The sequence below is a fragment of the Triticum dicoccoides genome, chromosome 4A (genome assembly GCF_002162155.2).
Source record: "Triticum dicoccoides isolate Atlit2015 ecotype Zavitan chromosome 4A, WEW_v2.0, whole genome shotgun sequence".
Lineage (NCBI taxonomy): Eukaryota > Viridiplantae > Streptophyta > Magnoliopsida > Poales > Poaceae > Triticum > Triticum dicoccoides.
In genome coordinates, this window is record NC_041386.1 from 554,504,485 (window position 1) to 554,531,386 (window position 26,902).

General features: G+C 44.4%; 1 protein-coding gene across 1 annotated transcript; it reads left to right on the top strand.

The window, feature by feature from the left end:
- The first annotated feature begins 1,163 nt into the window (after positions 1-1,163).
- Positions 1,164-9,529, top strand: LOC119286719 (flowering locus K homology domain-like). Its single transcript, XM_037566160.1, has 7 exons — positions 1,164-1,316; positions 1,917-2,401; positions 6,110-6,356; positions 7,498-7,646; positions 7,735-8,013; positions 8,124-8,315; positions 9,119-9,529. Exons 2-7 carry the CDS (start codon positions 1,922-1,924, stop codon positions 9,308-9,310), a joined length of 1,539 nt encoding a protein of 512 aa, XP_037422057.1. The 5' UTR covers positions 1,164-1,316; positions 1,917-1,921; the 3' UTR covers positions 9,311-9,529.
- The last annotated feature ends 17,373 nt before the right edge of the window (positions 9,530-26,902 follow it).

Here is a 26,902-nt window from a genome sequence, read left to right on the forward strand (position 1 = left end):
TTCTTGTAGGCAACCACGAATGTTATTTCTTCACATATATTTGCACATAGGTAGAACACTCAGCCATGTGTTTTCTAATATATTTGTACTATTTTTCAAATTTTGCTGTTTTTGATCCTGGGATTATCAATAAAGAGGGCCGTGTTTTGGTGCTTGGTTGCATTTGCACCCAGCATAAACAATATATTAAAAATAGGGAAAAAATCAAGAAAATCTGAATTTTTTTTTTGGCACCAAAGATGCTTGAGTATGCTAGGAGTGGGCAAAATTTCATGGACAAATGACTTGGACATTCAAGGAGCTCTAGACAAAAAAAACAGCTCTCAATGGAACTTAAAAAATAGGCATTTGGGACACCCGATTTTGAATTTTTTAACTACTGAGCACCTCGAATGTCATTTTAGCACGCAAATTTGCAGCTCCTACCAACTCGAACACATCTTTGGTGCCATAACAATTCAATATTTTTCCGAGTTTGTTTGCAATTATTTTCTGAATTTACTGTTTATGAGAGAGTAGATGAGCCGGAGGTCAACTATGGATTATCCTCTAATACTTTCGCTATACAATCCAATATCCTCATTTACATGAGCTCCTTGTGGGAAAAAAATTCTAACAAGGATGACGTTTCTTCTTATGGGATGAACTTTAGAAGCACTATTTTTTTTTTAAAATAATACTTCCTCCGTTCCATATTACTTGTATTTGTCGCACCACGACAAGTAATATGGACCGGAGGGAGTAAAAAACCTCGATCCTTTTAACAACATCTAAAATTTTATAAAGAAAATACGTGAGGTGCTTTGGGCAAAATAAACAAAAGCTAGCCCTCTAAAAGGCAATGTTTTTAGATGTAAAAAACAGGTGTTGGAAGCAGAGTTTTTTTATACAGGTCACAAAACTTATCCTTCTTGACGAAAATTTACATGTGCACATGGAGCGCGGAGATGAACATGTTTTTTCCGTCAGATTGATAGTACACAACTTTCCTAAAAAAGAGATTGATAGTACAAAACTTTTTTTCAAAACTGTTTTTTTCGAAACGGAAATCTTTTTTTTTTGAGCTTGATAGTACAATGGATTACCGGGATCCGAGACATTTCCGTCTCCGTGGAAGACCGCGGGCGGCTCTCCGTTACTACTGCTGGACGAGTCGCGCACGAGCTCCCCTCCCCCACACACCAAATCCGCAGCCGTCGTCTTCCCTTCCGCTCCTCCTCCGCCCCATCCGACACCCTCCGCCCCTCGCCGGCTCCCGTGGCGTCCTCGCCGCACCCTCTACCGGCCGCCGCCTCCCCCCCTCCTCCCTCTTCCAGGTAACGCGATCTCCTCGCCCCTCCCGCGCTCTCGCTCACGCGCTCCCGTGGTTGGTGGTAGGCGAAGGTTTCGCCAATTCCGAGCTCCGCGCCTCGGGGCCCGAGAATCGAGACCTGGTTTCAATTTCAGCCCCGACGGCGAGGGCGAGGCTCGGGATTGCGGCGCGCTTAGGGTTTAGGGTTTGTTGTATGGCGACTCGTGTGCTCCGCGCTGATCTAGGGGACGCGGCTTAGGTTTTATTTGGGGGATTATGGCAAGGCACGGGTACGTTAGAAGCGGGTTTTGGGGAAAGGGTCGGGTTCTTAAGCTCGATTGGACCTGGCACCCAGTTGCTGTTACTTGGTAGAGTTCCTGCTGTCGCATAAATGTTCTAAATCGAAGTTGTTAAGAGTCAATTATGCTCCCTGCTAGAGCGTTCAAGGAGCCTGCCTAAGTGTTTAAAATGGTGCCTGCTTGCTAGCTACATTTACATCCTATCACGAGTCATGCGTATGAAATAAGGCGTGATCCTGCTGCAGATTTTGAATTCTATATGCCGCTTAAAGTTCAGTGGTGGCTGTGGCGGTTTCTTACGTAATCCTTTTACTTTGTGTCACCAGAAAATATGGATGAAGAGAATTTCACGGAACATGGCATTGGTGAACTACCTCAAAATCTTTACGACGAAGAACAGCTGAACTCTTTCAACAATACGGCGCAGTATAATGAAGAGCCTGGTGGTAACTCATACAACGAAGAGCCTGGAAACCAATATGACGAAGGAGCTGGGGATGCATACAACGAGGTGCAAGCAAATTTGCTCAGCGAAGAACCAGAAACTCAGTACAATGATGAACCAGCAAACGCTTACCAGGAAGAGAATGCATACAATGGGGAAGTGAAGCAGCAGGAAAATTTGCAGGTAGAGGGGGGTGATAAGAGGTGGCCAGGTTGGCCAGGAGATAGCGTTTTCCGTATACTGGTCCCATCCCAGAAGGTTGGTGCTATCATTGGCCGCAAAGGGGAGTTTATCAAAAGGATGTGCGAGGAGTCTAAAGCTCGCATAAAAATACTAGATGGCCCACCTGGTGTAACAGAACGAGCAGTAAGTATCTGTATAAAAGCTTGATGACAAGTTCGTATTCTTATCAATACAACCAGTATATTTCTATAATGTCAGTAGTGGGTTTATGTGTTGTTTTCTTGCAACACTACCTTTTAAATTGTTTTTCTGTTGATAATTTTTGTTCATTTATTATGAGCTGGCAAATCCCTATGTTGATCTATGTACACTACTGCCCAGTTTCCCTGCCACCCTGGCCCATAAGATACATTTGGAATCGTTCCCTAACCTAACAGTTTGGTACCTTATTTAGTCATTTTGTGCTGGTAGTTGTTTGGTGTGCTCAGTGCAGCGTTGTTTGCTTGATGCTCATTGACTTAAGGACATTTTTAGTTGCGCTGGTAGTTGCTTGGTTCCTCACTCCTCCTTTGGTCACAGGAATTTTGTAGAAATTCTATCTACATGATTCCTATAGGAAATTTCCTTTTGAGCCCTTTGGTTTGTAGGAATGGATTCCTATTCCTATGCAGGATTGGTTCCTATCCTTAACATTTCAAAGCAAAATATTTTAGCTCAGACCTAATGGAAAAGTTTCTATCCTATGAACCAGATGCCATCTCTTTTGTTGTAGGAGTTGAGATGCATGCCATCTCATTTCCTATGACTTTCCTATTCCTATGATATTCCTATACTAGGAACCAAAGGAGGCCTTAAGCTTTATCTGAACATGGGATATAAAGAGAAATTGTTTGTTCCAACAACGAACATGCCTTGCAGAAACTAAAATACAGCTGTTAATTGAGCTACTTGTTATGAGAAAGACCTTGTTTTTCTGATTAGTGGAAACTTAATACTCATGTAACTATTAGCATGTCCTTAACTAGTTTGAGATTTGAATGTTATATTAATTGGATCATCCACGATATTTTAGCAAATTTCTATAACAATGAAAATAATGGAAACAATCATCATTTCTTGTTCTGTATCTCTGCAAACTATAAAGGTCAGATGTGTTTGATGCAGAACAACATACACACACTGGTCACTGGTGTTAAGACCAAGTACCAACTCACATTTTAAAAAAATGAATTGCTAACTGTTTTGCATAGATATTGATCACATAGTTTTCAACACATGCAAATAAAAAATATAACATTATAGCTTAGCAAATTAGAAATACCCCTTTTGTTAGGGCACTATTAAGTGTCACGTTTGCCATGCAAATAGCTATACCTCTTGGGACATCAGTTGATTCCACATTTTGGATATCTTTTTCTTTTGAACCCCTAGTAAATCCTGGCCCTCTGTTCCTTATATTGGTCAGCAGTTAGGATGCTGTATAATATGCAAGAAACTACTTGAGCCAAAGATAACTCAACATCAGTTATCAGTTCTGTGTTTAAAATTGTCTCATCCAATATCGTTTTCCAATCAACAAAACTAAGATTTTTAATCGTTATTGGATCTAGCTTCAATCAATGGAAAATAAATGTCATCCTAGTATTGGGGATGTCAGTACAATTGGAGCTATGTTTTCTGTTCCAATATTTTCAAGTTGCCATTCATGGAATGGGGTATAACTGAAAAAGATTGATCATACAATCAAGCAAATGTATCATCCATGATGCCATGGAAGTGCTTTTTCCTTGGTGGCAGATCACTATTCTGAAAACTTCTTCTGAAGGAAAGAAGCCACATCCAAGCTGTGTATCTTGTTCATTCTGGCATTTTCGGCACGGTTTAGTTTTTATGATACACTACGGTGTCACTTGGCTTACCAAATACCAGAATTATCAGTTGGTTTATCAACACTAGAGCTGCATCAGTTTTACCACTAATTCATTGTGCAGTATGTTCTATATTGCCAAAATGCCTAGTTGGGGCTATCCTTGCTTCCTAAACTCCAGTTTATTAACTTGATGAAAAGCCAACATAAAAACATTTTCAGTTTCTGAAATAAAATTCATAAGTACCAGATGGTAAAGTTCACCAAAGACAAAAAGAGTGGCTCTAAAACCAATATGAATCAAAATATAAAATATACCTTTCATCAAAGTCCCAAATTGAAAGGCTTTGATAATGATAACACAAGTGACTGTTTGCAGGTTGACTGCAGTCTAAGGACCCAAAACAAACCACGTCTCCAAAAGACATGGGTCTGAAAGTTCAGTTTTGGGCTCCTCTGCTGCGATCTAGGTCCTTTGAGTCTTGGATGAAGATTCCTTTCAAGATGCTCCATATATTATCTGGTAATTCCACGACCTATTTGATTTTTGAACTGAAAGAAGATCACTGGGGCAAGGTTTCCTGCCTGATTGGATGATCAGCATTGTTCCAATGAAGACAAATGACCAAATTTGCATTAAAAGGACAAACATGTACAACAGAGTCATACACTTATATAAGTGAACGTAAAACATACTGCATACTTCAAAATGAGACTACATGATGAATTTATGCTAATTTTTCATCAGATGAAAGTAAAAAGTTTGCATGCATTTGAAAAAAGAATGCTATACCCGCATCCTTTTTTTTTGCGTCCTTCTGCAATTAGCCTGAGCGTTTTGCTCAACGAAGTGCCATGGTATTTAAATTATCGACAAGTGGACCGGGTTATGCTCGTAAGGCACTTGGAAAGATAACAAAATGTTGGTATTCTTTCTTCACAGGGCTTTAGGATCTATTGCATAGGATACACAGAAAGTTCAACCCTTGAAAAGGATAACAACTCCCATTGTGAAGGATGTTAAATTTTGTAAAGCATGTTAACCACAAAAAAAATGGCAATCTATTGATCACCTGTACTTGTTGAACATTGTTCTACATTTGACTATATGTGGAGGGACTGTTATGTCAAACATTTTGGTGTTCTTGTGTGTGGATCCATCTCAGTATCAGATTGCATCTGCTGCTATGCTCTGAGCTGCTGACTGCTAATGTTTACCATCTTTGATATAACTTAAATTAAACTGAGCTGCAGTAGGAGATCCATCTAATGATACTCAGGAGCATTATTATCCACAGCTTAAGAAAATGTACACCTTTTGACTTCCTTAATTGGCCTCCTTATTTTTGACTCTAATGTAGAAATCAGGTTCTTATTGTTTAATATACCAGATGACACCCTGCACATTGTTGCGGGAATATTTACAATTCAACGAGAATTGGTTGTATGGAACATGAATGTTTGAGGTAATAGTGCGGAAACTAAAACTGAAAATACATATTATTTATTTTGTTTGATTATTGTATAATATAGATATCAAAATAGAATTGAAATTCTCATGCATATTTGCATGTTGAGGTTACTTTTTCTTATGCATGCTGCATGCTGAGGTGGGCCTTCTTCCATGCATGTTAAATGCTGAGGTGGCATGCTTTCATGTTGAGAGAAATAGTTAGTGGGGGCTAGCTATTTAGATATAGAAGATATGTGGAGATACTATTAACTGAATACACCCGTGGGATTTCGTACATAACCCCTTGTGTTAGCAATGCTAAACCCATGGAGAAAAGTTTGGAGATTAAAGAAGCGATATTGATCTAGCAAAACATAGTTACGGTACTTACCAAGTTAGATTCTTACTTAAGTTATGCATGTGTAACCCCATTCACTGAGTTCATCTGGGTTGAATGGTTTGTTTCTAAATAATTATCCATTATGTAATTTCATGTTGTGCTCTTAAAACAGCTGTCTTTAAGTGTTTAGTACTAATTTAGTGAACAATGTTTATTTTCCAATTTATAAAGGTAATAATTTCAGCAAAGGATGAGCCAGATGAACCGATATCTCCAGCTATGGATGGCTTGCTTAAAATTCATAAGCGGATAACTGATGGTTCAGATGGTGAATCTGGTCAGCTCCAACGGGGTGCTAGTAATGTAGGACCAACACGACTGCTAGTGCCAGCTTCCCAAGCTGGCAGCCTTATTGGGAAGCAAGGAGCAACCATTAAATCCATCCAAGATTCTTCAAAGTCAGTTGTCCGGATTGTTGGTAAGGCTTTTGCATGTTTCCATTTCACGTATTAGATTCTGTCTTCATGATATATATGTGCTCCATGCCTGGGACACAAACCATTCTGGTACCCAGGAAACTGGCCTGTTCAAAAATCAACTCTTTATTCTGAAACTATTTGTTTGACACCAGTCATTTATAAAATCAGAGAATTCGATCCCTCACCCAAAACTACCATGATGATTGGTTGGTTTTGGTGACTTGGCTTTCCGGTAAGCCTGGATATGCTGACATGAATTTGATTTTCGAACCATGCAGGAGAGCTGCATTTGCTATATTGATATGCTGACATGACTTACAGATCCCCACCACGATAAAGCAAACACATATATACAAACTATAGGACTACTGGGTAGGCACAAAATACCTATTTTGTAGTTGGGGGTGGAGATGACATACTAAGTATATAGTTGATTTGTGCCTATATGTGCCGTGCCAAAATTTTGACAGCCTATAATATCTTGACATCATTTGGTTGGTTGCCTATGAAAAGTAGCCCACCCCACCACACATTCCCTTCACAACTCTCAAGGGCCAAGGAATCTCCACCCAATTTTTTGGCTAGCCTTGTTGGCAAAAATTGGTAGGGTATGATATGGCACAAACCAACCATTAACCTAATAGTCTTTAAAATAACCCAGATCTGGTATTTCTGCTATCTCATAGGATTTGGGAACTTGAACCTTCCTTTTGCTGATAGGTTTGCAGAACAGCTTATTATAACCACATGCAAGATTCTGAACTTTTCTTCTCATTTTTCAATGTGCTCAGCTGCTTATTATTGTACTCCCTCCGTCCGAAAATACTTGTCATCAACATGGACAAAAAGGGATGTATCATGTATGTAGAACTAAAATACATCTAGATACATCCCCTTTTATTCATTTTGATGACAAGTATTTCCGGACGGAGGGAGTAGCATTTAGTATTTTCAAATGTTTGGAGTTCAGTTGGTTGTCTAAACTGGTATGTTGATATTCATCATTGGTGTCTTCAAGTCTGGAACTAATTAACTTGAAAACCGCATGGGATAATTTGATACATTCGGAAAAGATGCTACGTAGCGTCAGCATTATTGTGCTATATGCCTTTTTAGTTTAGCATTCTAAAATTTTATCAGAAAATGTGCCCCCTGTTGCACTAAATGACGATAGAGTTGTGGAGATACAAGGCGAGCCTCTTGGTGTCCACAAAGCAGTGGAGTTGATAGCAAGTCACTTGAGAAAATTTCTTGTTGACCACAGCGTTCTCCCACTATTTGAACAGCAAGTAAGTTTGCGTTTTGGCACCCTATGTTCCTGTCAATAATAAGTTTCTTGGATGCAGCATTTATGACTGTAAATTTCCATGTCTACAGATGAAAATGCACAGTGTGCAGAGAGAGCAGCCCATGGCAGCCCCACAGCATTGGGCGCCTACTCAACCCTGGGTTCCTCCTCCAAGTCTCCCTCCTGGTGGTCCAGGTTATGGTGGAAATCCACAGTTCATGCCTCCAAGGCCACAAGACAACTATTATCCCCGTCCAGATGTGCCGCCTATGGAAAAGCAGCCGCACTATGGCATTTCTGCATATGGACGTGAGGCACCACCAAGTGGTACTTCAGGCAATCAACCACCACTGCATGTGGCCTCTCAGGTTAGTTGTGTTGTACACCTGCACTTGACATTAGGATGGTGGGTTGCTTTTGAATTGCTGCCTCCTGATATGGGAGGTACATACTGATTTCTTGTGTATTTCCTCAAAAGGTACATAACATGCAAATTCCTCTCTCCTATGCTGATGCTGTGATTGGGGCGGCTGGTGCTAGTATCAGCTATATCCGTAGGCACAGTGGTGCAGCAGTAACTATTCAAGAAAGCAGAGGCGCACCTGGAGAGATGACTGTGGAGATAATTGGAAGCGCATCCCAAGTTCAAACTGCCCAGCAACTGATCCAGGTCAGTCTTCTACCCATCCTCTGACCTGTTATCTACTTGCGCTAGTATTCTCCAAAATTGTTCACGATTGATCCTCGACTCATTTAATTTTCTTTGATATTCCTGCCAGCTCTTATTTCTGAATCCATTTGGGAACTGCACCATGCATGTTTGTACCTGCGCATTGTAAAGCTCATGGTCGGCCAATTAATTTGTTTCATTGATAAACCATGTTATATATAGATAATGAAATGTACTGCAGCCGGAATTATTAGGCTGTAGTACATGACTAGGAGACGCTGGTAAAATGTTAGCAGAATGCCATGCTTAGTTAAGTACTTATATTTATGTATGCTATAATCGCTATTTACGACGCCAACTTTTAGATGCTGATAACATGTAGGAGAACAACATTCGATAGAAGTTTTGGATGATGTAGAAAAAGAAGCATGTTTTCCTAAGTGTTAACAAGATGAGAAAGAGGACATAGTGTGGCGTCAAAACGTAGAAATATTGCTTATGTGCAACAACAAAACACCGGCCTATGTCTGGCCAAATCAAAAGCCGCGTCAAAACGTAGAAATATTGCTTATGTGCAACAACAAAACACCGGCCTATGTCTGGCCAAATCAAAAGCCTCATTGCAAAGAGTAGCTTCATTGAATGAACAATGGAAATGGAGAGACACTTCAAATTGTTGCTGCTATTTACATGTATGTCAGATCTATCTCTGGATGGGCTAAACACATTCAATACGGGTTGGACATTGCTTTGTTTCTTCCATTTAAGTTGACCTGTTGCTCATGGCCATTGCTTGCCTGCAGAATTTCATGGCGGAAGCTGCTCCACAAACCCGGCCACCGGCTTCCAACCCTCCTGCTCCGCCAGTCGATCCGAGTTACAGCTCTTACCCGCCGCCACCATATGGGGCTCCTCCCACAGGTGCAGGAGGCCCTGCTCCTCACAATGGCGGAGGCTACGGTGGCGGCTCCTACCATCCCAGCTATGGATACTAGCTATCAGCAAGCGAAATGATTTGCTCCATCTCTATTGTGATGGTTGATTGCTTTTATTGTTGCTCAATAATTACATTCATGGATTCCTGCCTATCAAATTAGTCAGTCTGGTGTATGGTTGGTCGCAGACTTTGTTAGTATGTTTACCGTCGTGACATGTGGTCTATAGCTGAGCTACCTCATTGGATACAAAATACATGTTGAGTTGAGTTGGAACAATCTGCTAAATTTGGAAGACTGGGTAAAACAAATTGAATCGAACTTGGTAGCTACCGTTCCCAGGTTATCGAAAGTTGTCGTGATGTGTCCTTTAGGGCGGCCGCAGTCCAGAAACAAAAAAAATGCCAACATGCATGCTACCAAACCCCACCTTTTCTATGCTTCCACGACCACACTTTTTCTATGCTTCCACGACCATCGCTGGGAACGGGTGGAGGACTCCATTTTGTTTTTCTATGCTTCTACGACCATCACTGCTGGGAATGCGTGGACCCTATTTTGTATTTCTATGCTTTTACGACCATCACTGTTGGGAACGGTCGAGGACTTCATTTTGGGACACTTGTTGGTTACGTAAGCCCAAGGACATTGCTCTGCTTATCTTTGATGCCTCCTTGAGAAAGAATTGAATGGTGTGCGAGACCCTAAAGAAAAGAACAACGTGTGGACTCTCAAGATCAGGCTTACTACCGGTGTCTCCATTGAGCACATTCGGAAGTGGTCTACTACTAGTGTCTCCATTGAGCACATTCGAAAGTGGGCACCGCGGCCTCCGCTTACAAGGCACAGTTCCTTGCATGACCTTCTCTCCTATGGATCAAATGGTTTGAAAGGCTTGGGTGTTGTTAAAGGTTAAGTTCTTCGCATGGTTGACTATTGAAGATCAAATTTAGACCGTTGATAAGCTTGACAAGCGGGGATGGGCAAATTGCGGGCTTTGTCCCCTTTGTAAGAGAGTGCAAGAGTGTGAGGCAAAATGGCCAAAATTGACCTTTGGAAGAAAGTATTTCACAAAGTGCACCGTCGGTGAAAGAAATTCACCTAGCTGACCCTTTTGTGCAGCGCTCGACAGCAAGGCGCTGCACTCTACCGAGTAGCGCCTCCCAGAAAGGTGCTTCACATCAGGCCAGTGTGGCACCCCTAGACCAGGCCCGGCTCCACCCCTTGCAGTGTAGCGCCTAACCAACAGGCGCTATAGAACGTAGTGCAGTGCCTAGGGCAAAGGCGCTGCATTGTCACTTATACCGCTGCCGTGGGCCTGCCATCCCCCCGACCCACACCTCATTTTCCCCATCTCCACGAACAGAGAGGGGCCTGGCGACTAGTGTTCTTGCGGCCTCTCCAACCGCTCTCTCAGATCTACAAAATTTGAAGGAATTCGGTGGGGATTTGATTCTCAAAACATCTCCTAAGGTATTCTCCTCCGTTCCCTTTCTTTCCATCCGAAAATTCCATCTCATTTGTCATCTTTGTCCATGTTTTGGTGATACCTTAAATCCTATTGGATCTCGAAATTGCTATGGAAGAATGACAAGATTGTTTGATGTGTAGCATTAGTACTTGTATAGTATTCAATGAGGGGAATTTACTAGGTAAATTTTCTTGGAACCAAATGTACTATGTAGTATTAGAAACTTATGTGTATTATAGTAGATTGTTTTGTTCAAATTAAAGAATGATTGTGCTATGGTATTAGGCCCTTATGTGTATTTGTTTCAATATTTGTTCATCTTAGGAACATATGTTTAGAACCTAGCACAAAGAGGAACATATTTTCAATATTTGTTCATATTAGCATTGGTATAGTATTTGTTTCAACATTTCTTTAAAGTAAGAACATATTTGTTCATATTTTGCTCTTATGGTATTTGACCATTATGTGTATTTGTTTCAAAAAAAAAATCACATTCTCACATAGAGCAATTTGTTATGGCATTTGTATGAGATATTCACATAGTTATATATGTTTGAAACATGTAGGATGGTGTGGCTTCTTGACGATTACTATGATGTTGAACACCAGGCCTATAGGATGTCAGTGAAGAAGGAGGTAATAATCATACTAGTTGGTATTTTGTAATATGTGTTTAGTTCAAATAGACATGCCTTAATAGTCTGACTTGCTTGTTTGCAGAAGCTTTTACCTATGAAGATTCGGTCTCACGGGGCATCGTCGAGTGTCATGATGTATGATGAGTGGTACACACCGTACATCGAGATGGAAGGACTCCTCTCGTTCATTCATTTGGTCAGCTGGTCGACGCCCAACCTCAACGCTGCAGGAATCACCTCTCTTGTTGATCGGTGGAGGCCAGAGACGCACAGTTTCCATATCCGAACCGGGGAGATGACCACGACGCTTCAGGATGTTTCCACGATCACTGCACTTCCTATCGAGGGGAAATCTCTTTGTATGAGCATCGATTCTGAGGGGTGGCGACAGCAGATGGAAGCTCTTATTGGTATGGCCCTGAAGAGGCGCCAACAGATGGAGACAAGAAAGAACTAGTCGCAATCGGTGCTCCTTGCACGTGGATTGCAGAGAACTTTTCGCATTGCCGTCATGACGCTAATGATGAGGTTCCGAACTACGACCCGGGAGAAATACCGTTCTCCCCGGGTTCCAAATCCCAATGACAAGTTGGCCTAACTACAAGAAATATACATGTCGTGGAATTGTCACGACAGATGTCCTAGCGGAATGACTTAGTTGTGGAGCCATTGCGACGTAGTTAGCTTAAAGGGGTTAAAACGAGACAAAGGACACGAGGAGTTTATACTGGTTTGGCCCCTTACGGTGAAGGTAAAAGCCTAATCCAGTTTGAGGTGGTATTGCTAGGGTTTCGATTACCAGGGAGTGAATACACTTGGCCTAGCTTTCGATCTGTCGTTCTCCTACCCTAAGCCGCCGCTAGGTCGTCCCCTTATATATACGGGTTGACGCCCCGCGGCTCCTAGAGTCCCGGCCGGCTCATACAAACATGTTCGGCCTGATGACTTATCTTACATGCCTTACAATACAAGTCACATATACATAGCGGTTTACACTTACGAGCCTTAAGCCGCCTTTGGGCTTTGGGACCTTTAATAAGCCTACTACATGAATGTGACGCCTGAGACCGATGTGCCAGGTGTCTTCGAGTTATTCGCTGCTGTTGCCATGTCATTTGCTTGCGTGTTGCATCTTTTCATGTCATCATGTGCATTGCATCATCATGTTTTCGAAACTTGCATCCGTCCGGGTTCCCCAGTTCTCTCTGTTGTCCGTTCCGAGTCCAGACACACTTGCATATTATATCCCTTAGCCTTTTCCTCTTCAAGTGCTGACTCTCTAATCTTGCCATTTATTCTTTCATCATTTTCCGGAGCTCTACCAAAATTATCAACATTTTTGGAAACTCCCAGAACCTAGTCCTAGTTCAAACCCATTTGAATTAAATTCAAATGAGTTTGAATTTACATCTTCCAATCTTGGCCTTTTCTATTTTCTCGGAACAAGCGTATTTTTGTGAGTTCGGGAAAATTATCCCCTTGTCCAAAATCTTTTCCTAAACCTCTCTTTCTTTTCCTCTCTTTTTTTGGTCTTTTCTGCTAAAGTAATATGAGAGAGAGAGAGTGGGGGGAAGTCAGCCCAGCTGGGCCTCCCAGCCATCTGCGCCTAGGCCCATTTGGCCCAAGGCCATCCCGCAGCCCATTGCTCTAACCCTAACCGATTGCTACCTCTTTCTCTCGATCCCTTCCCTCGTCTCCCTCGCGCCGCCAGAGACAGCGAGCGTTGCTGCCTCGCCCTCTCCCCATCGAACCCTTCCACTCGCTCACACATCTCAGAGAGAGCAGCGCCCGACCTCCTCCTCTGTCGGCCCCGCGCTCGGGTCTCCTCCTCCCCGTTCGTCCTTCTCGCTGGGAGCCCGAGCCCCGCTGGACCCCCTCGCCCTCGCCGTTCAGCACCGGCGCCGCCCTGCTGCTTCGTCCCTGCACCACCAGACCTCCTCTGTGCCGACCCACCTCCATGGCCGCCGAGCCACCGCCTTACGCCGCCCGTTCGTCTCCCCACTGCAGGTCCTCCCGTCGCCCAACCTCCTCCGCGCCAGCTCTCCTCTGCCTTCTCGCTACCAGGTCGTGGGAGCACTGGCCTTGCTTCCTTGGACGCCCTGCCGATGCTCCTTCGGCCACGCTCGACCCCGCCGAAGCTCTGTCACCTGATGCCCCACCAGGACCCCGCGAGTTCCAGCAAGTTCGGCGCCGTCCCAAGCCCAACGGCCATCCTTCTCCTTCCTCTGCGCCGCCTCCAACATCTGTGGTGCCCTGCGTCTCGACCCCGAGCAGCACTGCCTCGTTGCCATGCTCCTGTGATACCCTCGCCGCCATTTCCCTGCTTCATGCCAAGGCCGACGCCGGCCATTTCTTCCAGCCGCCGCTCATCCTTGGTGCCATGGTCTCTGCCTCCTTTGGACGACCTGTTGATGCCGTGCACAACTTTTGCCATGCCCTGTTGTGTGTGCTCTCCGCTGCCTGGCACCGTTGACTTCAAGACCTCGATGTACGACTACACGATGACGCATCAAGTTTGAACACCTCGGATTCATCAAGTTCCCACGACGACAAGTGTGACTCTTCGGATGCGCCAAGTCCGCCTACACAAAAACGCCAAGTACCACTCATGTCGGACCCCGAACGATCGATGTCTCGTGGACCGTGCACAACTACCGCCGTTGAAGGCCCTTAGTGAACAAACTACCGATGACGTGTATGACTACTTCGTGAACATGTACCACTACCGGCGAGGACCGATAGTATCACTACTTCTACTACCACCGCGGAACGACTACTTCCTCTACTTCCCTCGACGAGCCCAAACCGTCCCGTTTGCACGCTTGGAAGGTATAACCCCGAGACGATGCTCGTGTTTGTGCCATGCCCGAATTGATCCTTGCACGTTCCTCGTTTCCTTGCCGCCATCATGTGGGACACCCGTTTGCCGGAATCACCCCACCATCCTTGCATGACATGCTCCCGTCACACTCTCATTTGCACCGGCATCTCAATCGAGTTACCGGAACCGATATGTTGCCGTGGCGCCATTTTCGGATTCGTTGCCGTGGCACCCCTTTCATTTCCGCCACGATGACAAATGCCTCATATCTTATCATGCCAACATTTTCTTAAAAATTTCTTAAACTTTCATATGTCATCCGCATCATCATAACAACTTCAAGAATGTTTAAAATTGTTGTTTGCATTAAATTGCTAATGCATATGGGGTTTTACTGGAATTGTTGTTCGTTACTTCCGGCCTCATTTAAACTTGACTAGATAGGTAGTTTTACTTTGCTTCACCCTCTTGCCATGGAAACAACATTTAATCTTGTTGGGTACATAAATGAGATCGAACTAAATAACTTGAATGTGGTGTTTCGTTAATATGCAACTCGTTGCATATTGAGCTCCACTTAATCTGTAGGATTGCTTGTGCACTTTGCCATGCCATGCTTCATTAAACCGGTCATGCATCATACTTGGTTGTGCATCATGCCATGTTGTTGTAGTGGTTGTTTACTATGTTGTTTGCTTTCTTTCCGGTGTACTTCGTCTCGGTAATCCGGTAACGTCGTGTTGTGAGGATTCGTTCGACAACATCCTTTTGTCTTCTTCATGGACTCGTTCTTCTTCCTTGCGGGATTTCAGGCAAGATGACCATACCCTCGAAATCACTTCTATCTTTGCTTGCTAGTTGCTCGCTCTTTTGCTATGCCTATGCTGCGATACCTACCACTTGCTTATCATGCCTCCCATATTGTTAAGCCAAGCCTCTAACCCACCTTGTCCTAGCAAACCATTGTTTGGCTATGTTACCGCTTTGCTCAGCCCCTCTTATAGCGTTGTTAGTTGCAGGTGAAGATTGGAGCTTGTTCCATGTTTGGGGAACATGGATATTTTGTTGGGATATCACAATATCTCTTATTTAATTAATGCATCTATATACTTGGTAAAGGGTGGAAGGCTCGGCCTTATGCCTGGTGTTTTGTTCCACTCTTGCCGCCCTAGTTTCCGTCATATCGGTGTTATGTTCCCGGATTTTGCGTTCCTTACGCGGTTGGGTTATAATGGGAACCCCTTGACAGTTCGCCTTGAATAAAACTCCTCCAGCAAGGCCCAACCTTGGTTTTACCATTTGCACTAACAACCTATAACCTTCCCTTGGGTTTTCGCGAGCCCGAGGGTCATATTTATTTTAAACCCCCCCGGGCCAGTGCTCCTCTGAGTGTTGGTCCGAAACGGGCAGCCTGCGGGGCCACCTCGGGGCAACTCGAGGGTTGGTTTTACTCGTAGCTTGACCTATCTGGTGTGCCCTGAGAACGAGATATGTGCAGCTCCTATCGGGATTTGTCGGCGCATCGGGCGGCTTTGCTGGTCTTGTTTTACCATTGTCGAAATGTCTTGTAACCGGGATTCCGAGTCTGATCAGGTCTTCCCGCTAGAAGGAATATCCTTCGTTGACCGTGAGAGCTTGTGATGGGCTAAGTTGGGACACCCCTGCAGGGTTTTGAACTTTCGAAAGCCGTGCCCGCGGTTATGGGCAGATGGGAATTTGTTAACGTCCGGTTGTAGAAAACCTAAAGTTGACCTTAATTAAAATACATCAACCGCGTGTGTAACCGTGATGGTCTCTTTCCGGCGGAGTCTGCGAAGTGAACACGGTGTTGGAGTTATGCTTGACGTAGGTTGTTCTAGGATCACTTCTTGATCATAGTTTCTCGATCGTGCTTTGCCTTCTCTTCTTGCTCTCATTTGCGTATGTTAGCCACCATATATGCTAGTCGCTTGCTGCAGCTCCACCTCATACCTTTACCTTACCCATAAGCTTAAATAGTCTTGATCGCGAGGGTGCGAGATTGCTGAGTCCCCGTGACTCACAGATACTTCCAAAACCAGCTTGCAGGTGCCGTTGAACCGAGCAGATGACGCAACCAAGCTCAGGAGGAGCTCGATGAAGATCTTGTCCTTTGTGTTGTTTCGTTCTAGTTGTTCAGTAGTGGAGCCCAGTTGGGGTCGATCGGGGATGTGTGTAGCATTTGGGGTAGTCTTCTTTTATTTTGGTTCCGTAGTCGGACCTTGTATGTATTTGGTTGATGTAATGCTTTATTCATGTATTTGTGTGAAGTGGCGATTGTAAGCCAACTATGTATTCTTTTCCCTTATGTATTACATGGGTTGTGTGAAGATTACCTCACTTGCGACATTGCTTTCAATGCGGTTATGCCTCTAAGTCGTGCCTCGACATGTGGGAGATATAGCCGCATCGAGGGCGTTACAAGTTGGTAATCAGAGCCATCCCCGACCTTAGGAGCCCCCTGGTTGATCGAATAGCTGGCGTTGTTGAGTCTAGAAAAAATGTTTTGAGTCATTTAGGAATTATATATCGGAGAGTTTAGGAATTCTTTTTACTCCTCAGTTCCTTCGTCGCTCTGGTGAGGCATCCTGACGTAGAGTTTTGACTCTTCTCTTCTCAAATTTCACTAAAAAAATATTTAGGATCACGCGGGTATCTTGGAATTGTTCCGATCGATTTGTGACGAGAACATTGTTCTTGGTGCCTCCTGTCTTTTAGGGGTTGTGGCAGTGTCCCGAGGAGTTGAGCTCCGAGGTGTTGTCGTCACAATTTTATCGTTGCAGTTCTGGAATACCTGAGTTTAGTTTCGTCGACATCGAAATCTCTTTTATGCAGTTGTTGGTGAGATAACCTCGACGCCACCCAGTACTGGGGCGGGAGTTCGGGAGTATTGCCATAACTCGTATAACGGATGCTTTTCGAAGGTTGAGGTAGACGATTTCTGAAGGTTTCTTGGTTATGTGTTGAAGGATGGATACAGCTGGATGTAGGATTTGCTAGATTTGGGTGAGATATTATGCTTCCCCTGTATCCCCAATACCTGCTTGCATAACCGGAAAATTTCGGGAGTTTATAAGTGGGAATTCAAGTAGCTCTTAGGATATCTTTCCGACAGATGTATGATATGAAATTGGGGTTCGACGTCTAGTGGTCCTCCTATTCACGGTTGGTTTTATAGTGGTCTCATTGTGTCTTAAAGAGTCCTTGGCTATGCCGACTCGGGGATGCTTCGTATGTCATGTGCACTGCCTTGTACATGATGGTGCTGTACGATCGAGCCCGTGTAGGCCCCACCACGAAAACTTCGGACGAAATCTCTATCATATGTTTGTTCTGGCTTATTCTGCAAGCCAATCCTTTGTTTTGTTTTGAGTTGTGGTATTCGAGTTGCTTCAGAGACAAATGTGGATTCCATCCCTTTCCTAAGCGGTGTTCTCATATTTCTATGTGAATACTAATCCTTCATGATAATCGAGATTGGCATGTCAATCCTTTTCAACCGGTGTGTCTCTCTTCAAGTGGATCCGTTCATTTTCAACTTTCACAAGATCCAATCTCAGTTTTCTCAACGGTGTTTGTTTCATCCGTCCCAAGTTGTCTTTGTTTTTTTCCCACCCACCCCCCCTTTTCTTGGAGGACTCAGATTTCTTAATCAAGTATCATCTTATTGATGGGAAGCCTCTCCATTCCCTTTTCTGTTAATGTTCTTATCCGGTGATGCTCATGAAGATACTAACGGAACCTCAAGTTCATCATTATTCATTCTTTTTCTTCTCCGGTGGATTTAATTCAAGATTTATGGATCTTATCCTTTCCTCGTTTCTAATGCCTTCTCATACCGGTGCACCTCATAATAATTCACTTCTTGATATTCATTTGTTCCGGAGTGCTCAAGATATCTCAGAAGGCTCGTCTTTTCAGTCAAGATCCGTTAAACCTATTTCGAGGTGGTTATCTCATTCAAGCCATTTAATTCAACCGGTGCGTTCTCTCTTTTAAATCGTTCTACGATGTTTCTTTTGAGTGGGCCCTAACCCATAGGTCTTTTCCTAGGATCTTACCTAACTCTTCTAATTTTTTCCGGAGCTATCCTAAAATTCTTTTCAAAGTTTGTCGTAAGTATGATTCATCATCAGTCATATGTATTTCTCCAAGATCTTTCAAATTCTTTTCATCGTTGGCTCAACCTCTTCGCTTTTGATTCTTCCGGAGTATCTCAACTATTCATGGTGGTGTTTCTCGTCGTCATTCTCGGATTTTGAAGATCGAAGAACAATTTTTCCTCCATATCTTATCCGTTCTCTCAAAGATTCGTGGTTCTAGTTTGAGGTCATCCTCTCATAATTGTTTTGATTGTGGGAATTCTTTTCATCCATCCGGAGCAATTCAAGATTCTGTTCAGTTTGATTATCCGGAGCCCATCATCTAAGATTTATTCATTCCAGCTTTCAGCTCTCATACTCTAAATCATACCGGTGTCTAAATCAAGGATTCTCTAATTAGCTCGTAATCTCTTCGTTCCCATGGATCTAAATTCTCTCAAGCATCTTCGTTTAATTGCTAATTCTTCCCGGTGTGTCTTCATATTTTAATCGTTCATTTCCAATTCTTATGGTGGTTCATGCAAGATTCCTCTTCTTTCGTTATCATATCAATTCATTCGCTGTTTCGATTCCACCAGTGTTTCGTTGAAGACCTTATCAAGTTGGCGCGATATCTATCTTAATCCTTTCTTCGAGAATAAGTAGTATGCCAAATCCGTTTGCTCGTCATCAATCTAATTGGTGAAGGTTAAGCATAATGTAATTCTTATTTTTGTTTCATCCAAGTGATTAATTCCTTTTTTCTGGAGTGGTTCATCATATCATATTCTTAGTTCGAGATGCTTTATCTTTTCCTTCCCGGAGTTCCAAGCTCTAATTATCACGGAGATCCATCTAAATCATTACAAGGTTTCACCTTGTGTTTTCAATTTCTCTTACTTTTATTCTTTTGTTACCGGAGTTTCTTCATGGAGGCTATACATGATGGTTCATCAAGGATTTATTTCCTTCTAGAAGCGTTCATCAAGATTCTTTTCTAAGGAGCTTAAGTTTCTTCATCTTGCAATCCGGAGTGCAATTCTTTCTACCATATCATTGGAGGTGGTATTATGTCATTCTTGATAATTTGAGTTCATGTTTCATGATTCACATGTTGTTAAGAATGAGGTATTTTAAATCCATCAACCTCTTCGTTGGAGTTATCTTGGGTTATATTTCAACAAAAGCTTTCCCTAAGGATTAATGCTATTAATGGTGATAATATATGATCCAAGTTCTGCATCTATCCTCTCGGTGAAATAGCTTTCTCGTCTCCTTGTTCATATCAATCCAATTCTTTTCCCGTGAGTGGCAGGTTGTCACCTCATAATTTGAGATGTATTCCATAAGACCATATCAAGATTATTCTTTTCATTGTTGGTTTTCCAACAACTCTGTTCTAGCTTTTGTTGTAAGCGTGCTCCCTCAAGATCTTGTTTCTCGTCGTTCATTCCATTCCATTCTTACTTCTGTTCCGGAGGCTTTGTGATGTTGCTCTCTTCAACCCATCTTTTCATTTTGTCGGGATCAAGCTCTTTTCTTGGTTTATCCTTTTAACCAGAGTGTGTGCCCGCTGCTCAAGATCTTTCATTTTAACAAGCCTTGCATCTCTTTTCTACCGGAGTGCTGTCCGAATTTGATCTTCCTTGTTACTCTTCCCTACCGGAGTGCTTTCAACTTTGTTCTTCTTCGTTGCATTCTTTCTTTCAATTGTTCAACCTCGCAAGGTTCTTTGGTTTCACTCATTGGTCAAAGAAGCAACTTAGTTTTACCTCTTCTCTTCCTCTTCTTTTTCCCTCCGGTGCCATCCTAGATCTCGGGACGAGATCCTCTCGTAGTGGTGGAGTGTTGTGACGCCCGAGACCGATGTGCCAGGTGTCTTCGAGTTATTCGCTGCTGTTGCCATGTCATTTGCTTGCGTGTTGCATCTTTTCATGTCATCATGTGCATTGCATCATCATGTTTTCGAAACTTGCATCCGTCCGGGTTCCCCAGTTCTCTCTGTTGTCCGTTCCGAGTCCAGACACACTTGCATATTATATCCCTTAGCCTTTTCCTCTTCAAGTGTTGACTCTCTAATCTTGCCATTTATTATTTCATCATTTTCCGGAGCTCTACCAAAATTCTCAACATTTTTGGAAACTCCCAGAACCTAGTCCTAGTTCAAACCCATTTGAATTAAATTCAAATGAGTTTGAATTTACATCTTCCAATCTTGGCCTTTTCTATTTTCTCGGAACAAGCATATTTTTGTGAGTTCGGAAAAATTATCCCCTTGTCCAAAATCTTTTCCTAAACCTCTCTTTCTTTTCCTCTCTTTTTTGGTCTTTTCTGCTAAAGTAATATGAGAGAGAGAGTGGGGGGAAGTCAGCCCAGCTGGGCCTCCCAGCCATCTGCGCCTAGGCCCATTTGGCCCAAGGCCATCCCGCAGCCCACTGCTCTAACCCTAACCGATCGCTACCTCTTTCTCTCGATCCCTTCCCTCGTCTCCCTCGCGCCGCCAGAGACAGCGAGCATTGCCGCCTCGCCCTCTCCCCATCGAACCCTTCTACTCGCTCACACATCTCAGAGAGAGCAGCGACCGACCACCTCCTCTGTCGGCCCTGCGCTTGGGTCTCCTCCTCCCCGTTCGTCCTTCTCGCTGGGAGCCCGAGCCCCGCCGGACCCCCTCGCCCTCGCTGTTCAGCACCGGCGCCGCCCTGCTGCTTTGTCCCTGCACCACCAGACCTCCTCTGTGCCGACCCACCTCCATGGCCTCCGAGCCACCGCCTTACGCCGCCCGTTCGTCTCCCTACTGCAGGTCCTCCCGTCGCCCAACCTCCTCCGCGCCAGCTCTCCTCTGCCTCCTCGCTACCAGGTCGTGGGAGCACTAGCCTTGCTTCCTTGGACGCCCTGCCGATGCTCCTTCGGCCACGCTCGACCCCGCCGAAGCTCTGTCACCTGATGCCCCACCAGGACCCCGCGAGTTCCGGCAAGTTCGGCGCCGTCCCAAGCCCAGCGGCCATCCTTCTCCTTCCTCTGCGCCGCCTCCAACATCTGTGGTGCCCTGCGTCTCGACCCCGAGCAGCACTACCTCGTTGCCATGCTCCTGTGATACCCTCGCCGCCATTTCCCTGCTTCATGCCAAGGCCGACGCCGGCCATTTCTTCCAGCCGCCGCTCATCCTTGGCGCCATGGTCTCTGCCTCCTTTGGACGACCCGTTGATGCCGTGCACAACTTTTGCCATGCCCTGTTGTGTGTGCTCTCCGCTGCCTGGCACCGTTGACGTCAAGACCTCGATGTACGACTACACGATGACGCATCAAGTTCCATTTCAAAATGTTCAATTACACCCGATGAGGATTTCGACAAGTACCACGATGCTCGAACACCTCGGATTCACCAAGTTCCCACGACGACAAGTGTGACCCTTCGGATGCGCCAAGTTCGCCTACACAAAAACGCCAAGTACCACTCATGTCGGCAAGACCCGCAAGTCAGACCCCGAACGATCGACGTCTCGTGGACCATGCACAACTACCATCGTTGAAGGCCGTTGAGTGAACAAACTACCGATGATGTGTATGACTACTTCGTGAACATGTACCACTACCGGCGAGGACCGATAGTACCACTACTTCTACTACCACCGCGGAATGACTACTTCCTCTACTTCCCTCGACGAACCCAAACCTTCCCGTTTGCACGCTTGGAAGGTATAACCCCGAGACGATGCTCGTGTTTGCGCCATGCCCGAATTGATCCTTGCACGTTCCTCGTTTCCTTGCCGCCGTCATGTCGGACACCCGTTTGCCGGGATCACCCCACCATCCTTGCATGACATGCTCCCGTCACACTCTCATTTGCACCGGCATCTCAATCGAGTTACCTGAACCGATATGTTGTCGTGGCACCATTTTCGGATTCGTTGCCGTGGCACCCCTTTCGTTTCCGCCACGATGACAAATGCCTCATATCTTATCATGCCAACATTTTCTTAAAAATTGCTTAAACTTTCATATGTCATCCGCATCATCATAACAACTTCAAGAATGTTTAAAATTGTTGTTTGCATTAAATTGCTAATGCATATGGGGTTTTACCGGAATTGTTGTTCGTTACTTCCGGCCTCATTTAAACTTGACTAGATAGGTAGTTTTACTTTGCTTCACCCTCTTGCCATGGAAACAACATTTAATCTTGTTGGGTACATAAACGAGATCGAACTAAATAACTTGAATGTGGTGTTTCGTCAATATGCAACTCGTTGCATATTGAGCTCCACTTAATCTGTAGAATTGCTTGTGCACTTTGCCATGCCATGCTTCATTAAACCGGTCATGCATCATACTTGGTTGTGCATCATGCCATGTTGTTGTAGTGGTTGTTTACTATGTTGTTTGCTTTCTTTCCGGTGTACTTCGTCTCGGTAATCCGGTAACATTGTGTTGTGAGGATTCGTTCGACAACGTCCTTTTGTCTTCTTCATGGACTCGTTCTTCTTCCTTGCGGGATTTTGGGCAAGATGACCATACCCTCGAAATCACTTCTATCTTTGCTTGCTAGTTGCTCGCTCTTTTGCTATCCCTATGTTGCGATACCTACCACTTGCTTATCATGCCTCCCATATTGTTAAGCCAAGCCTCTAACCCACCTTGTCCTAGCAAACCATTGTTTGGCTATGTTACCGCTTTACTCAGCCCCTCTTATAGCGTTGTTAGTTGCAGGTGAAGATTGGAGCTTGTTCCATGTTTGGGGAACATGGATATTTTGTTGGGATATCACAATATCTCTTATTTAATTAATGCATCTATATACTTGGTAAAGGGTGGAAGGCTCGGCCTTATGCCTGGTGTTTTGTTCCACTCTTGCCGCCCTAGTTTCCGTCATATCGGTGTTATGTTCCCGGATTTTGCGTTCCTTACGCGGTTGGGTTATAATGGGAACCCCTTGACAGTTCGCCTTGAATAAAACTCCTCCAGCAAGGCCCAACCTTGGTTCTACCATTTGCACTAACAACCTATAACCTTCCCTTGGGTTTTCGCGAGCCCGAGGGTCATCTTTATTTTAAACCCCCCTGGGCCAGTGCTCCTCTGAGTGTTGGTCCGAAACGGGCAGCCTGCGGGGCCACCTCGGGGCAACTCGAGGGTTGGTTTTACTCGTAGTTTGACCTATCCGGTGTGCCCTGAGAACGAGATATGTGCAGCTCCTATCGGGATTTGTCGGCGCATCGGGCGGCTTTGCTGGTCTTGTTTTACCATTGTCGAAATGTCTTGTAACCGGGATTCCGAGTCTTATTGGGTCTTCCCGCCAGAAGGAATATCCTTCGTTGACCGTGAGAGCTTGTGATGGGCTAAGTTGGGACACCCCTGCAGGGTTTTGAACTTTCGAAAGCCGTGCCCGTGGTTATGGGCAGATGGGAATTTGTTAACGTCCGGTTGTAGAAAGCCTGAAGTTGACCTTAATTAAAATACATCAACCGCGTGTGTAACCATGATGGTCTCTTTCCGGCGGAGTCCGGGAAGTGGACACGGTGTTGGAGTTATGCTTGATGTAGGTTGTTCTAGGATCACTTCTTGATCATAGTTTCTCGATCGTGCTTTGCCTTCTCTTCTCGCTCTCATTTGCGTATGTTAGCCACCATATATGCTAGTCGCTTGCTGCAGCTCCACCTCATACCTTTGCCTTACCCATAAGCTTAAATAGTCTTGATCGCGAGGGTGCGAGATTGCTGAGTCCCCGTGACTCACAGATACTTCCAAAACCAGCTTGCAGGTGCCGTTGAACCGAGCAGATGACGCAACCAAGCTCAGGAGGAGCTCGATGAAGATCTTGTCCTTTGTGTTGTTTCGTTCTAGTTGTTCAGTAGTGGAGCCCAGTTGGGGTCGATCGGGGATGTGTGTAGCATTTGGGGTAGTCTTCTTTTATTTTGGTTCCGTAGTCGGACCTTGTATGTATTTGGTTGATGTAATGCTTTATTCATGTATTTGTGTGAAGTGGCGATTGTAAGCCAACTATGTGTTCTTTTCCCTTATGTATTACATGGGTTGTGTGAAGATTACCTCACTTGCGACATTGCTTTCAATGCGGTTATGCCTCTAAGTCGTGCCTCGACACATGGGAGATATAGCTGCATCGAGGGCGTTACAATGAACCGCCATCTTCAACATATTCATGGACTTGGTTTATGAACCGCCTTCGGGATAACCGGGCCCTCCTGGGTGGGTCATATCCAATAGTCATATCCCCAACATTAGGCCCCATGTTGATTTGAACTTTGTTCATGTCAATCTTCAACACTTAGAAAAAATCCTTCTTCATCTTATTGTGAGATATTGTAACCCGCCATGATGTCATCTCCTGAGATCACGGTACCCCGCCCTGACGTCACCTGTTATTAATATTATATACGACCCAAATTTTAATAAATCTTCACTTTTAATGAACCTCCAAAAATCGAGGCACTTACACCGTCACATATCCATTTTCGATTCCTGGGCATGCCACTTATCCTTTCAGCCTTATAAATAGGGCCACGGGTCCTCCTTTCACTCTCCCCCTTTTGCCTTCTCGTCTTCTTCTTCCTCACAACGCTCCAGTGCGCCCGAGCTCCGCCACCGTCGATCTTCGTTCACTGCTTAAACTCCGGCCGCTGCATCACCCTGACCGAACCAGAACATCGCGGCGCCCCTCCATTGTTCATCAGCGTCAGTAAGCATTCACTTTTCCTCTTAATAGATCTGCCTTAAGGTTTCCATGTTCGTCGATGTTCATCACCGTTCCTCCTTCTCTTTCCTAGATTGCATAGTTTTGATCTGAAAACGACACAAATCTTGTGCGCAGTAGTTTTAGTACTTGTTTTTTTAATATCAGAATATATCCTCATTGCAACAGATCTCATCTGGGCATCCCCACTTTTCTGCTGCCGCCACCTTAGGTTTAGATTTTATTTCATTTCTCTGAATTGCTGCAGATCCAATCTTATAGCTTCCAATCTGTGAAACCTGTTTGTCCCAACACTTAGTGAAATTGCTCTTGATAGATGTTGAGTACCATTGCTATCGCGGCGGCTTACATCACTAGTTATAATTATCCATATATCATTAGGCCCCATTTAAGCCGCCATTCGGAATATATACTGTAGCTTTTTACTTCCGGCTTAATGAATCAACTTAACATGGTAAAAAATTTCTTTCCTTTAGGCTTCTCTCTTCACAATGCCGCCAAAGACAGTCACTTCATGTAACTGGGTTAAGTCCATTGTTACCGAAGACACTCTAAAAGACTTTGTCAAAATCGGGTACTTGCCAGCAAAGAATGTCATGCATTATCGCGCCCCCAATCCAGGTGAAGAAAAACCTCAACAAAGGATGATGAAGTCATTGTTTTCACTGACCACATGAACCGGGGCTTCTCTCCGCCTGGCTCTAATTTTTTTCGAGATGTTCTGCACTTCTTTCAACTCCATCCGCAAGACATCGGACCCAATTCCGTGTCAAACATCTGCAACTTTCAAGTCTTCTGCGAAGTATACCTTCAAGAGGAGCCTAGTGTTGAACTTTTCAGAGAATATTTTTATTTGAACCGCCAAAACGAGTTCACGAACGGACCCAGTTTGGAGCTTGGCACAATCTCAATTCAACGAAGAAGAGACGCCATCTTACCCTATGCTTACTTGCTGAGTCATCCCAAGGATTGGAACCAGACATGGTTTTACTGCAAAGATACCTCTCCGGCTGACGAGAATCCATTGCCGGGTTATCTTGTCGAGCGCCTGGACCCAAAACATCTTCTTCCTGAAAAGCTTACCACTGCCGAACGTGCAAAGCTTTCCCCCACCACTGCAAAGGTCAAGGCTCTGCTGGGAAACGGGTTAACTGGCATTGACTTGGTTCGGTGTTGGGTTTCTTGGCGAATCATACCTTTGAGCCGCCGACCCGGTTTATTGTGTACTTACATGGGTGGTATAAAGGATCCACTGCGCCACAGCTCCATACGTTTAACTGACGAAGCCATCAATGAAATGAAAAAGTCCCTTCTAAATGAAGACCCGAAAGACTGCAGCAAAGTGGGTCTGAACCCTTTTTGCAAACTTAACCCGCCACAAGATGCGAGTCTCCAGTTTACTTATTTTTACCTCATCATTTAAATGCTTTATTAACTCAACTTTGATGACTTTTCACAGGTTGACTCTGATTTTTGGAAGAAGAAATACGACCATGAAGTTGCCAAGAAGGTTAGGGCTGCCAAGAAAGCCGCCAAGAAAACCATGATACGTCCATTTTGCATCATGCTTTTATATCGATATTTATTGCATTATGGGCTGTTATTACACATTATGTCACAATACTTATGCCTATTCTCTCTTATTTTACAAGGTTTACATAAAGAGGGAGAATTCCGGCAGCAGGGATTCTGGGCTGGAAAAGGAGCAAATATTAGAGACCTATTCTGCATAGCTCCAAAAGTCCCGAAACTTCACGGAAGACATTTTCAGAATATATAAAAAATACTGAGCACAAGAAGTTCACCAGGGGGGCCACACCCTGCCCACGAGGGTGGGGGCGCGCCCTATCCCCCTGGGCGCCCCCTACCTCGTGGGGCCCCTGGTGGCCCTCCGATGGCCATCTTCTGCTATA

Excerpts from the sequence above, each read along its gene's own strand:
- LOC119286719 (XM_037566160.1), top strand. The coding sequence starts at position 1,922 with ATGGATGAAGAGAATTTCACGGAACATGGCATTGGTGAACTACCTCAA. Across the intron at positions 6,357-7,497 it reads GTCAGTTGTCCGGATTGTTG|AAAATGTGCCCCCTGTTGCA; the intron begins GTAAGGCTTTTG and ends AAATTTTATCAG. Across the intron at positions 7,647-7,734 it reads TCCCACTATTTGAACAGCAA|ATGAAAATGCACAGTGTGCA; the intron begins GTAAGTTTGCGT and ends CCATGTCTACAG.